This window comes from Mobula birostris, chromosome 9 (assembly GCF_030028105.1).
Source record: "Mobula birostris isolate sMobBir1 chromosome 9, sMobBir1.hap1, whole genome shotgun sequence".
NCBI classification, from domain to species: domain Eukaryota; kingdom Metazoa; phylum Chordata; class Chondrichthyes; order Myliobatiformes; family Myliobatidae; genus Mobula; species Mobula birostris.
Window position 1 is genome coordinate 136,768,144 of NC_092378.1, and position 14,239 is coordinate 136,782,382.

The 14,239-nt window shown below is 38.9% G+C and overlaps 1 protein-coding gene across 5 annotated transcripts in view; it reads right to left on the bottom strand.

Moving 5' to 3' along the window:
• clec16a (C-type lectin domain containing 16A) overlaps positions 1 to 14,239 on the bottom strand; it is a 225,896-nt gene that overhangs the window by 193,160 nt on the left and 18,497 nt on the right. For all 5 annotated transcript variants that reach the window (XM_072268940.1, XM_072268938.1, XM_072268939.1 and 2 more), the window contains exons 2-3: positions 3,831 to 3,959; positions 2,704 to 2,837 (exon numbers count right to left, since the gene is read on the bottom strand). In XM_072268940.1, the coding sequence (XP_072125041.1) occupies positions 2,704 to 2,837; positions 3,831 to 3,959 (263 nt within the window). The remainder of the gene's footprint in view (positions 1 to 2,703; positions 2,838 to 3,830; positions 3,960 to 14,239) is intronic.

A 14,239-nucleotide genomic window follows, 5' to 3' on the forward strand; every position in this document is an offset into this window, starting at 1 on the left:
TGTAAAGAGAGATTGTTTCCGGGTTGCGGGGTTTTAGTTCCGTTCTTTCTGCCCAGTGCGCACGTGTGTAGCACCCCCACCATGAACTGCGTTTTCAGCGTAGCTTGTGCTGCATCAAAGTGACCAATTAAATTAGATATGCAGTGGTTCCCAAACACCGGGCCACGAAGAATGCAGTGGTACAGTGGTAGCCGGAACGCACCCAGTATATCTTTAAGAAAACAGCCGAAATAAACAAGCTAATTAATTAGGTGCCGCCCGGCATGTAAATGTCAGCCAAGATCAGAGGCGATTGCCAGTTGCCAGCTGTAAGATCCAGGATCTTACAACAAAGGAGGACTTCCTCACTCTTTTGCAATTAAAGGAGAGGACGACAGGTGAGGATATTTACAATGAATTTAAAAAATATGTCCGTGAAAATGACATCCCCATTCATAAACTGGTGGCAATTACTACTGATGGGGCCCCAGCAATGCGCAGCGTGTGCGTTGGTTTTATAGCACTAAAAGTCAGTGCCTACTTCGGGTCAACTTATCTATGTGAAATTGCATTTTCACAGATGAAAAATTATTCAATCTAAGTACAGGAGTTGTCTTACTGACAGACACCTCACAGACTGTCTCAGACTGGCTATCTGTAGTTATGAGCCAAATTTCAGGAAACTAGCAATAAGTATTCAGTCCCAGTCATCATACTGAGTGCAACAGTCAATATTTATTCATTTATTTTTCATGTTGAAATAAAATTAAATAATGAAACTTAGAATTAAAGGTGCGAAGTATTGTAATATTCTTAAAGAAAGGTAAGCTAGTTAGAGTTTTCTTGTTCGAATTAATTTGAAAGTTTGACAAAAGTATTTTGTGTAATTCAAATACAATTAGCCCAAATAAAAGGCCTCAAATTGGCAGTACAATCTGAGCTGTTTTTTCTCTAAACAATTTAGTAGATAGATCTTGCCTTTCACTAAGGTCGAGGTAGGGGATCTTCAGCTTAAAAAGGTTGGTGACCACTAATCTAGATGGTATTGTCACCAATGTTACTTCATCCTTTTTTTTGTTAAGGCAAGTAGATCAAAACTGTCCAGGTAAGGCATAACCTTGTACAACTGCAACAACAGCTTTCTAATTTTAAACTCCAAGTCCTTTGCAATGAAGGTCAAAATAGCTTTTGCATTAACTACTTGTTGAACCTGACTGCTAGCTCTTTATGATTCACGCACTAGAACACCTAGCTTCATCTGTACTTCACTTCTTTGCAGGCTCTCATTTAGACAATAAATGACCTGCCTTTTCCTCTCCCTTAAGTGCATGACCTCAACTTCCATTTTCTAGTCTTTTCCTCACACAAACTATCTATACCCATGAAAGACAGTTTTTTAAAAATTATAATTTGAATTGTTTTAATAAAAAAAATGGAGTTTCAAAATCTACCAAAACTCCTGAGGGATACAGAGGAGTGATTAAATGTTCTTGGTGGAAGATGAATGCACATTGATGTTATGGCCCAGAGTGCTGAGGTAGTGAAAGAAGCAGAGGAAGCACTCAGTAACACACCACAAAACAAGGGATTAAGTTGGTGGTTCTGAAGGGGAGGTTTGGACAGTGCAATAATTTTAGATTAGTTGTAAATGCATAATTACAGTAAAAAGATTAAACAGTTATATTCTGAATGGAAGAGAGGTAATTAGGAAAAGGGACCTTAGTCAGTGAAGGTTATATTTCCTACAGATACCCATTCAGTAAGCTGGACATAAGCATATATTATGACTCATTTCCTTGACTGCATCCCACTACATTAGTGAAATTCAACTGCATCAACTGTGTCTCAGTTGGCTTAAGCTTCATAATGTCTAGAGCCACACTTCTGTTAAGAGAGCTGAGCTCAAAAAACCTATCGTGTAAGAAATGCTTCATTGCTAAAAGTGATTTTGTTTAGTAGAAAGGTACCTATTAAAGGAAATCTCCATGTTCTACTTCAGATGAAAGTAAAGTAGCACAGCTTTGAAGTGAGCAGAGCACTTATCTCCAGTAACCCGGCCAATAATTATCTCTCAAAATCACAAATATGCTGTTAGTCATTATCATGTTCTTGTTAAGTGAGTTTGCTGTGAAATTGAGTACCACTTTACCTCACTGATTGTGAAACATCTTGGGATGCCCTAAAAATGCCATAGAGCTTATTTATCCCCTCTTCCTTTTGACTTCTTGTCGCCTATGTTTCTTTTTCTCCCTCTCTCACTGACAGACACACACAGACAACATCTACCATTCAAAAGGAAATAATGAGATAGAATTAACATCGCAGTGAAAGGAGTAAAAAAAATTACTAAGAAAGACATAGACACACTGGTAGAGTTGAAGTTGAGGTGGGATGAGATGATTCACCAGCAGTGATATAAAGTAGAAACCCAAAGGAGGAACATGACATATTTTTCCTCATTTGATCATGAAAAAATATTTGTTTAAGATAAAGTGTCAATGCCTCCTAAATATTTATCCAGTAGCTTCATCAAGGATTCAAATAGTTGTCATATATACCCAGTGATAAGATATATCAATGGAAAAACAATCTAACTCAACTTTCCTTCTATATTTAACCTCAGTAATATTTCATTCATTCTGTGGTCTGGAACTACAGAAAAACATGAGGGAAAAGAGTGTTTAAAGTAGACTTTTAAAAAGTTATTAAGAAATATAAACTTACACAGTGAGGTTTCATGACTAATATTTTCAAACAGGATATTGATCGTCTGAAGCAGCTGCACACACACATAGCGACCGGATTTCTGGCGCAAGATATTTAAGAAGAAAACAAACATGTTTTTCTCCAAGAAAAAGCTGTAACAAAACATTTCTTCATTAGTAATGATTTAAAATTTAAGGAGCTATTTCATCCAGGGGTGGCAAGTGTATCCATTAACAATAGCTTTTATGCTTGAAACTACTGTTGAAGAAAATAACATTTAGGACAGGGCTAGGCAACCTTAAGCACAAATGATTTTCTAGCATGCGTTATTCATTACTTTGAGGCAAAACATAACTAGATGTATTTAAATGGATAATTCCCATATTTCAAGTTTTTTTACAGCATTTATCTGGCCCACCGTCTGCTCATTAATACACGATCCGGCCCACAGAGGCAAAAAGGTTGCCGGCCCCTGATTTAGGAGAAGGTTGCATGGGTACACGAATGGGAGGGATTTTGAGGGACTTGTTCCGTATGCAGGTAGATGGGACTAGGCAGACCAGGTCAGCATAGACAAGATGGCCCAAAGGGCCTGTTTCTGTGCTATCGTATTTTATGACTCTAAGTCTGAAACACTCTTGCTCCTAACCTCCGTTTTGCTATCGATAAAATTGTTTTTGTATTTTCTATAGTCTAAGGTTTCTTAGGACCACAAATGCCAGGCTTTAGCAGAACTACCTGTATCCTTCATGCAGTGCAACTATATTGGAAGTGACAGAATACTGTGCAAAGTGATGACGACCACAACAGCAGGTTATAGATTTGTGCCAACATATCTGAGCCGGGGAGTTCTTAGAGGAGTGAAAAATCTGAAATCAAATGTTCTTTGGGAGTCAACAAAGCAGCTGAAACGCATGTGAAATTTGCCTATTTAATTAGTTATCAGCAAATTAGGTGTTAGATCAGAGGAAGGAAACACATTTCCTAACTTAACTCTATGCAAGCCATATTTTATTTGCAAATTTATGCAATGAAACTGCCAAAAGTATATTTGCCCAATTCCATAGAAAGAGTTAATACAGAACTGACTTCATTGTAGTTCCTTTTTTTTCCAGAGATAATACAAAACACTGATAGTGACTTACTCAAATACAGAGCTGTCATTTTGATCTCCCCAGATGAGGATTTCTGTAATAGATCGAATTGTCTCCACCAGCAGATTACGATTACTATCTGTCACAGTTGTGTTCTTTGTTAAGACATGGTACATGTACCTATGAATATATTAACATGTAATTATGAAATTATCATCACAAAATCATAAACAAGAGACAAACTGGGTAACATTCATATCCATAAGAAACATATTGGTGACATTCATCCTAGATAAAGCAAAATCAAAATTTTTGAAATGTACAAAATTTCAAAATTAACCTATCAATCACTTCAAAATTTAGTACAGTTAGGCAAATTCACAAATCTGACAATGGAAAATAAATATGTAAAATATCAAGTAATTTTCTAGATAAGAGGCTGGAGAGAAACTGTGCAACCTAATATTAAACTTCAGAGTAATCACTGTTGAAACGATATCAATTATTGACATGGGTACCCAATAGGGTTTCAGTAGTTACATTTAAATGGGTGAACACATCCCAGAAACCCAGATAGGAAAGGAATAAAAGATCACAAATGAAAACAAAAAACACTGTAGACAGTTCAAGTCCAAACTATGGAAAAAAACCATAAAAGGCTGCAAGTGTTCAATAGATCAGGCAGCAATTTGGAAGAAAGAGTTAGATTACGATACAGGTCAGTAACCCAGCATCACAACAGATGTCAATTACTGGCTGACAAATACTTCCATCTTGTGCGCCAATATAAATTGCGATGTTGAAATCCACAACTGTCATAAACTTTGCCTTCACCCACTAACTCAATACAGGATGCATTTTGTTTTCAAGCAGAAGCAATTGAGAGTGAATCTAAAACTGGATCAGTGGCAGAAAATGTTATTTTACTAAATGCTTATTATTTTACCAAGTGTGCTATTCTTTAATGTGTTTAGGGAGAAGAGAACCTTACCATTATGATGCCTGTACGGCTAATTATAGTATGAGCATATTATCTGCACATCCATCAATAGCCCAATACAACATACGAGAGGTGATTGATAAGTTTGCAGCCAAGGTAGAAGGAGATGAGTTATACAGCTCACGTTACATGCACATGCAGTTCAACTCTTTGAGTGATTACGCAGAAAGTTTGAAGTTAATAGCTCATTTCCTTCTACATCAGGCCACGAACTTATCAATCACCCCTGATGAATTAACAACTTCAAACTTTCTGGAGGTCCAAGATCCGTATGCTCCACAACCACTGGACTAAGTGTGTAAATGTAGGAGGGGTCTATGTTAAAAAATAAATGTAACACACATCAAAATTGCTGGTGAATGCAGCAGGCCAGGCAACATCTCTAGGAAGAGGTACAGTCGACGTTTTGGGCCGAGACCCTTCGTCAGGACTAACTGAAGGAAGAGTGAGTAAGAGATTTGAAAGTGGGAGGGGGAGGGGGAGATCCAAAATGATAGGAGAAGACAGGAGGGGGAGGGATGGAGCTAAGAGCTGGACAGGTGATTGGCAAAAGGGATATGAGAGGCCAATCACCTGTCCAGCTCCTGGCTCCATCCCTCCCCCTCCTGTCTTCTCCTATCATTTTGGATCTCCCCCTCCCCCTCTCAAATCTCATACTAGCTCTTCCCTCAGTTAGTCCTGACAAAGGGTCTCGGCCCAAAATGTCGACTGTACCTCTTCCTAGAGATGCTGCCTGGCCTGCTGCGTTCACCAGCAATTTTGATGTGTGTTGCTTGAATTTCCAGTATCTGCAGAATTCCTCGTGTTTACATTAAAAAATAAATGTGTTAGGTTTTCTAAAATTGAATCCTTCTACCTTAAGCCACGAACTTATCAATCACCCCTCGTAGAGAGAATTACTGAAACACTTTAGTTTAAACATTAAATATCAAATCTAAATTACACAAGATTATACAAAGAGATTTACCTTCAGGAAGACTTTGAAACAAAGTTAAGATAGTAACAAGGGATTCAGAGAATCTCTCATACTAAACAGGTTTCTACAGAAGACAGAATGTAGTTCCACTCTCACACGTGCACTCCACAGACAGCAATGTTGATACAGAATAAGCTACTATAGTAAAACTCCAATAATCTATGGATAGACATCTAGCTCGCCAAGTTGTGATGCCCACATTCCCTTCAGTATGTTAGACTGAGCTTGGAGTTCCCATACTCCCTGTAAACTTGCCACATTCAATGGCAAACTTATAGTATTGTTTAAAATTCAAAATAGCAGCTGGACTAACATTCAATCATCTGGAAAATTTGCTAGTCCAGCACTAGAGTCCCAGGTAGTCCCAATTAACCAAGTTTTATTGTATCCTGAAGAGTTAATTGCAATTCTGAAGGTGCTTATTTTGAAATACAACCAATCTGACCCATGAATTACAAAATATTTCCTTTTGAAAATCACACTATTTAGTAAAGCCAGCATGTAAAGTTATACTCATAAATGCATCTTTTTAAATATGCTATTTTAACCCATGATATTGGTATTCAATATCAACCCAATCTTTGTAGATGTATTGGGGGTAAAATAAACCTTCAATGTGCTGCAGAACAGAATTTAACTGAATTTTTATGATGTAACATTTAAAAGAGAAAGTGTTCTGCAACTTAGAAAATTGTTGAATTATTTGCTTTTCAATTAATAAACAGATCCAGGAAAGAGCATGTACTGCTTTCACCAATCAACTAAGATCAAGGCTGATCTTTTACCTCATAAACACAAAATACTCTGCAGATGCTGGGGTCAAAGCAACATTCACAACACGCTGGAGGAACTCAGCAGGTCGGGCAACATCCGTGGAAATGATCAGTCAACGTTTCAGGCCGGAACCCTTCATCAGGACTGTAGGGGGAGGGGGCAGAGGCCCTATGAAGAAGGTGGGGGGAGGGTGGGAAGGAGAAGGCTGGTAGGTTCCAGGTGAAAAACCAGTCAGGGGGAAGATAAAGGGGTGGGGGAGGGGAAGCAGGGAGGGGATAGGCAGGAAAGGTGAAGAAAGAATAGGGGAAAACACAATGGGTAGTAGAAGGAGGCGGAACTATGAGGGAGGTGATAGGCAGCTGGGGGAGGGGGCACAGTGACATAAGGATAGGGGAAGGGAGAGGGAGGGAATTACCGGAAACTGGAGAATTCTATGTTCATACCAAGGGGCTGGAGACTACCTAAACGGTATATGAGGTGTTGCTCCTCCAACCTGAGTTTAGCCTCATCATGGCAGTAGAGGAGGCCATGTATGGACATATCCGAATGGGAATGGGAAGCAGAGTTGAAGTGGGTGGCAACCGGGAGATCCTGTCTGTTGTGGCGATCTTTTACCTCAGTGCCACTTTACTGAACTAAGCCCATAACCCTAGATTCCCTTAATAATAAAAAAAAATTCCATCCTGATAATACTCAACAACTTAGCCACTTCTCTGCCCTTTTTGGAGAGAATTCCAAAACTTCACCATGCTTCTTTGTTCAGTTTCGAATGATCAACCCCATTTTTGACACCACCATTCCTAATTCTAGATACCCCTGTTCCCTGAGTGCACACCGCAGAGCCCTGAAACACTTTTGCATATTTCAATACAATTACTTGCATTCTTGTAAACAAAGGCACGGAGCACAAGCACAGTGTGTTTAATCTCTCCAAACTCCCTCATTCCTGTGGATCAGTCTAATGAATCTTTGCTGTGCTGTTTCTGTTCATCCTTCGGTAGGGAGACCAAATCAATGCACATATTCCGGATGTAGCCTCACCAGACCCCATGTAATTACAGTATATATTGTTGTGAAATCTTTGTGCAATAAAGGCAACATTCAAGTTGCCTTCCTAATTGTTGTCTTCACCTGCCTATTAAAGTTCAAAGTACATTTATTATCAAAGTTTGTATGAAAATCATCCACCATTGCTGTTGTACCTAAAAAGACCAAGGTAACATGTCTGAATGACTGGCGTCCTGTCGCACTCACCTCAGTAATAAGCAAATGCTTTGAGAGGCTGGTCAAGGACTACATCTGCAGCTTGCTACCACCCACACTGGAACCTCTACAATTCACCTACTGACACAACCAATGGATAGATGATGCAATAGCCACAGCTCTTCACACCATCCTTACACACCTGGAGAAGAGGGATGCTTATATGAGAATGCTATTCTTGGACTACAGCTCAGCATTCAACACCATAATTCCCTCCAGGCTCGGCAAGAAGCTCAGAGACCTTGGCCTTCACTCTGCCTTGTGTAGCTGGATCCTGGACTTCCTGTCAGATCACCGGCAGATGGTAAAAGTGGGCTCCCTCACCTCTGACCCTCAACACAGGTGCCACTCAGGCTGTGTCCTAAGCCCCCTCCTTTACTCTCTGTCTACACATGACTGTGTCACCACCCACAGCTCCAATCTAATTAAATTTGCTGACGATACTACACTGATTGGCCTAATCTCAAATAATAATGAGGCAGCCTGACACAGTAACAAGTGGTGTCAAGAAAACAGCCGCTCCTTCAATGTCACAAAAACAAAGGAGCTGTTATGAACTACAGGAGAAATGGACATTAATGGATCTAGGGTTGAGAGAGTTAATGGCTTTAAGCTCCTCAACATAAACATCACCGAGGATCTCACATGGTCTGTAAATACCGGCTGTGTGGTGAAAAAGGCACAACAGTGCCTCTTTCACCTCAGATGGTTGAAGAAGTTTGGTATGGGCCCCCCAAATCCTCAGAAATTTCTACAGGGGCACAATTGGGAGCATCCTGACTGACTGCATCACTGCCTGGTATGGGAACTGTACTTCCCTCAATCACAGGACTTTGCAGACAGTGGTGCAGATAGCCCAGCGCATCTGTGGATGTGAACTTCCCACTATTCAGGGCATTTACAAAGACAGGTGTGTAAAAAGGGCCTGAAGGATCATTGTGGGCCTGAGTCACCCCAACCACAAACTGTTCCAGCTGCTACCATCCGGGAAACGGTACCACAGCATAAACGCCAGGAACAATAGGCTCCAGGCTTCATGCTTATACAATTGTATTTCTATGATATATTGACTGTCCTATTGTACACACTACTTGTTATAAGTTACTATAAATTGCACATTGCACATTTAGATGGAGACATAATGTAAAGATTTTTACTCCTCTTGTATATGAAGGATGTAAGAAATAAAGGCAATTCAAATTCTTGAGATTCATCGCTTTACATGGCAGCCACAAAAGTTCAAAGTACATTTATTAGCAAAGTATATACACATTATACTACCTTGAGATTTGTGTAACAGGTAGCCACAGAACAAAGACATCTAAAAACCATACATAGCACACAAATACATACATTAACCAAATCATGCCCATAAAAAAAATAAAATACCCATTAAAAAAAATCGAACACCCAATGTGCAATGAAAATTGGGTGTTCGACAGTCTCTTTTTATGGGTCATTTATGGATTCCTTATTTATGGATTAAACACAGAAACTCAAAAGATTCTATTAAAAAATGACCATCAAACACCCAATGTGCAAAGAGAGAAAAAAATTGTGCAAACAATAAAAGTAAGCAAACCGCACTCAGAACGAAAGTGAGTCCACAGACACAAAGCCTGACGCAGCCGAAGCAGGCCACAACCTCAACTCAGCACAGTGGTTTGTATAAAAGCAAACCAAGGTTACATCATTCAGTTTCTCACCATTTTAAATTCCATGGTTTTTCTACATTTTTCTACCTTAGTGACAGTTTTACAGTATATTCCATTGCCATTTCCAAACCCCTAATCTTAACAGTCTCCATCCTACAGCACCTAATTGTCATAGCCTCCCAATCTGAAAAAGATCCTTTAACCAATCATCATTCTCCAAAAATTTGTAATCCACAATTCATTCAGTTCTAATTTGTTTATTATTCTTCTGTGACATCTTATCAAAGGCCCTCCCCAAAGGCACCCCTTTATCCATTTATGCTTGTTACAAACTCAAAACACTAACATTTGTCAAACACAATGTTCCTTTCATAAATCTATATCATGTCTGCCCAATTCTATTATTGTTTTAGTGCCCTACTATCATTTCCTTAATACAAGGTTATTAGTTTTCAGTTCCATTAATTTCTCCTAAAGTATTTTCTTTTTTACTAATGCTGTTATTTTGAGATGTTCATTCACTCTAAACATATTTTCTCCACTACATACATAAATTAGGAGTAGGCTACTCATTCCCTCAAATTTAATATGTAATTGTAAAGTCATCTCAACAATCCTGTCAACCAATGATAACACTGAATAGCAAGTTTTTTTTTAAGTGTCGCTTCTTCAGAAATATTTTGTGGTTATTATAGACCACTTAAAGCTGAACACAAATATAATTTCAAACTACTTGTATCACGTAGGAATTTGGAGAAACAAGAAATTAACTTTTATTGAATATAATGCATTTAAGTGCAAAACAATACTGATGCTTTGCAACAGTCCAACTAAACTAAAAATGTTCTGTTGATAATTTTCATTTGTTCTCAGTGTCTGAGACTTCTCTCAAGTGTCCAACAATAATCAACCAGCACTGATGGATTCCAGTTGCCCTAACACCTTTACTCCATGACTGCAATGTCCTGGTGAAACCCTTCACCATGCTCGTCACTGACAGCGCCAAGATTTGCAGGGAAGAAGTCTAAATGGGAATGGAGAAAATGAATCTCGAGTGACATATTGCATTTTATGGTTTTGTATGCCAGAAGGATGTTGTCAACCAGCTGCAGTTTAGTGCTCTGTAGTTGCCAAGAAAATTTTCAACAACAACTTCCATGCGATTTTCGCTGGTCCCACTAGAAGTTCTTCAAATCGCCTGTCATTGATAGCCAGCTTTTTGGTGGACCAACAAATATGCCATCCTTAATCTTGGCATCAAATATTCTGGGAAACATCTGTCTCAAATATGAAAATCCTTCACATTCCTTGTTCATTTTCACAAAATTTTTCATAAGCTCGAGTTCTATATGAAGAGCAGGCAAAAATATCTTTGTTGGGTCTACAAGCGGCTTTCCTATAACCTTTCACTCCATTGTTCATCAAGTATTTATGTCTTTCACCATCCTATAAGGAAGAAATCCAAAGTCTCAAGAACCTCTGATAGAAAAAGCTTCCTTGGGTTTTCCATAAAGATACAAATAATATTTGGCCATTTTGCTTCTCCAGCCTACTTTGCCATTTAATCAGATCATGGCTAATCTAGCTCATATAGCAGTTTCCTGGTACCTGCATCTCTCAGTTCTATTCAAACCTACAACCAAATTGATCTATTTTGACTGCAATATCCGAGTCCATATAGTCCTTTGAGGTAGAGAATTCCAAAGAGTGACTATACTATCATGAAGAAATTTCTCCTTATTTCAGACCCAAGGAATTACCCTTTTCTTTGAGAACAGAACAACCTTTTCTCAGTTATAGATTCCTCATCGAGGGGAAATATCTTCCCCATATCTGAGGGCACTTAAGAATTTTATTCATTTCAAAGAGAGGCAAAATATTTAATTACTATGCTATTTCCTTACTTCTTTAAAATATTTTTCCTACCCTATTAACTCCCGTTAACCCTTTTCTTCTTTTTATATTGTTATAGAAACTGTTTAGAAATTGTTCACCTTTCCTGCCAATTGACTTTTGTACTTCACTTTTCTCTTACTAATATCTTGGATAATTGGATTTATTCCCTCCCACTCCAATTTAATCCCAACCCCAACACGATACCCTTAACCTTCGCACTATGTCAACAACACAACTAATGGAGCTCACCTTCACAGATGCAGAGAACAGTACTCCCCCAACTAGACTCTTGCCTATTGCTACTATGTTCCCATCACCCTCCCTGGTTCAATGACTTCTTGTCCTGATCCATCATCCTCTCTCATCTACATACACAATAGGAATAGTGACTCTGCAAGACAAGTGGGAGGCTTAGGTTCCTCCAGAGCTACTCATTGGATTCCAGTACCTACCCCACTCACTGTCACATTATTCTATCCCTCATGACAGAGGAATTCGGCAGTACTTAATCAAAAACAGAGTGACTCCCTCTTGAAACAACATGCGCATGCACCATTTCTTATCCTTGATTCAATACGGTGTCTGATCCCAACCCCATTAACTGTGAGCCAGGTTTGCTGAACTGTAAACACTTAATGCAAACGTGGTCACCTTGGATCATGATCATTCCATTAAACAATGTTCTTTTCAGAATACATAGGCTTATACTCTCAGACACAGATGAAAAGCACAACTAATAGGAAGTATTATGGCATTCAAGCAATACCTGTATAGTTTCTTAGGTATGCAGAACAATACTTGATTTCAGTCCTATAGTGGCCCCCGTCTCAATTCATTTTTCTTTATATTGATGACTATATTAGTGCCTCCTTCAGTACTTGCATAGAACTCAAGATTTCATAATGTTTGTTGCCAAGTTCCATTCTGTTCTCACTTTCACGTGGTCTATATATAACACTTCCCTCTCCTGACAACTCAGTGGAAACTTATCACTTAATATCCATCTTAAGCCCACTGATTTCCATATTTCCATACAACATAGAAGGTCATTAAGTCCACTGCATCTGTGTCAATTCACTCTGCAATCTTCCCCCCCCACTAATTTTCCTTATAACCATTCCAATAAACTTCCTTCAGATCCTGCCTCTCATCTACATACTTACAGAAATTTAGAGGCTAAAAAACCCAACTACCTGCAAGCCTTTGGTACGTCACTGCAGCACCAAGTGGAAACCCACACAGCCATATATGGTCCTTGTAGACACAACAGAGGTGTTCTGCAAAGTGGTCCCACTGACTCCCACAGCTATTTCCTCTACATCTTTCACCCACCCCCACTTCCTCCACAAACTCTATTCTTTCAGTTTCTTCCAATCATATATGCACAGATGATAATATTTTCCTCACCAGTACCTTTTTCTTTAGCTATGGCTTCCCCCTTCACATTTGACCAGGCTTCCTCATCCCTGCTGTCACCTACTTCTCCCAGCCAAAACAACAATAAATCCACTCCAACATCTTTCCACATTCATCCTACTAAATTTCTACCACTTTCAAAAGGATTACAACACCAGACACATCTCCTCTCATGTTAGCATTGTGATGGGACAATTCCATCTGTAATTCTGTGGTTCATTCTTCCAACTCTACCAACTACTTCTCTTTCCGTAATAACTTTCCAAGTAACCACAGGGGAATCAACTTCTCTTCTCCCTTCCCACTATCCATGAATCCAGATTATTATATCCTAGCTTATGTTCTGGTTTCTCGATAGTGGAAAAACTCAATACAGGCTATCATTTTTCAGACTCCCTTCCTTTAGTCTCAAGGATAACTCTCAACTTCCCATCAAATCTCCTATGTTGCTCCAATGATACCCAATATAAGCTTGCATGATAGCAAGATGGTAAAATTCCATCTTCCTCAGAGCATACAAAGTTCAAAGTAAATTCATTTTCGAAGTACATACAGTGACTTTAAAAAAATATTCACTCCATTTGGAAACTTTCATGTTTTTATTGCTTTACAACATTCAATCAAAGTGAATTTAATTTGACTTTCTTGACACTGATTGACACAAAAAGTGTCTTTTTCTGTTAAAGTGGAAACAGACCTCTACAAAGTGATCTAAATTAATTACAAATATAAAACTCAAAATAATTAATTGTATAAGTATTCACCACCCTTTAATATGATACATCAAATCATCACTGGTGCCGCCAATTGGTTTTAGAAGTCACATAATTAGTTAAATGCAGATCTGTCTTTGGAGACCTGTGTGCAGTCACGGTGTTTCAATTGATTGCAGTAAAAATACACTTGTATCTGGAAGGTTCAACTGCTGGTGAGTCAGTATCCTGGCAAAAACTACACAATGAAGACAAAAGAACACTCCAAGCAGCTCCACAAAAAGGTTATTGAAAAGCACAAGTCAGGAGATGGATATAAGGTAATTTCCAAGTCACTGAATATCCCTTGGAGTACAGTTAAGTCAGTAATCAAGAAATTGAAAGAATATGGCACAGCTGTAAATCTGCCTAAGCAGGCAGACCTCAAAAACTAAGTAACGTGCAAGAAGGGGACTAGTGAGGGAGGCCACCAAGAGACCTATGACAACTCTGGAGGCGTTACAAGCTTCAGCAGCTGAGATGGGAGAGACTGCACATACAACTGTTTCCCGGATGCTTCACCAGTTGTAGCTTTATGGGAGAGTGGCAAAGAGAAAGCCACTGTTGAAAGAAGTTCATGAAATCTCAGCTAGAGTTTGCCAGAGGGCATGTGAGAGACTCTGAAGTCAGCTGGAAGAAGGTTCTATGGTCTGATGACACCAAAATTGAGCTTTTTGGCCATTAGACTAAATACTATATCAAAAACATGCCATCCCTACCATGAAGCA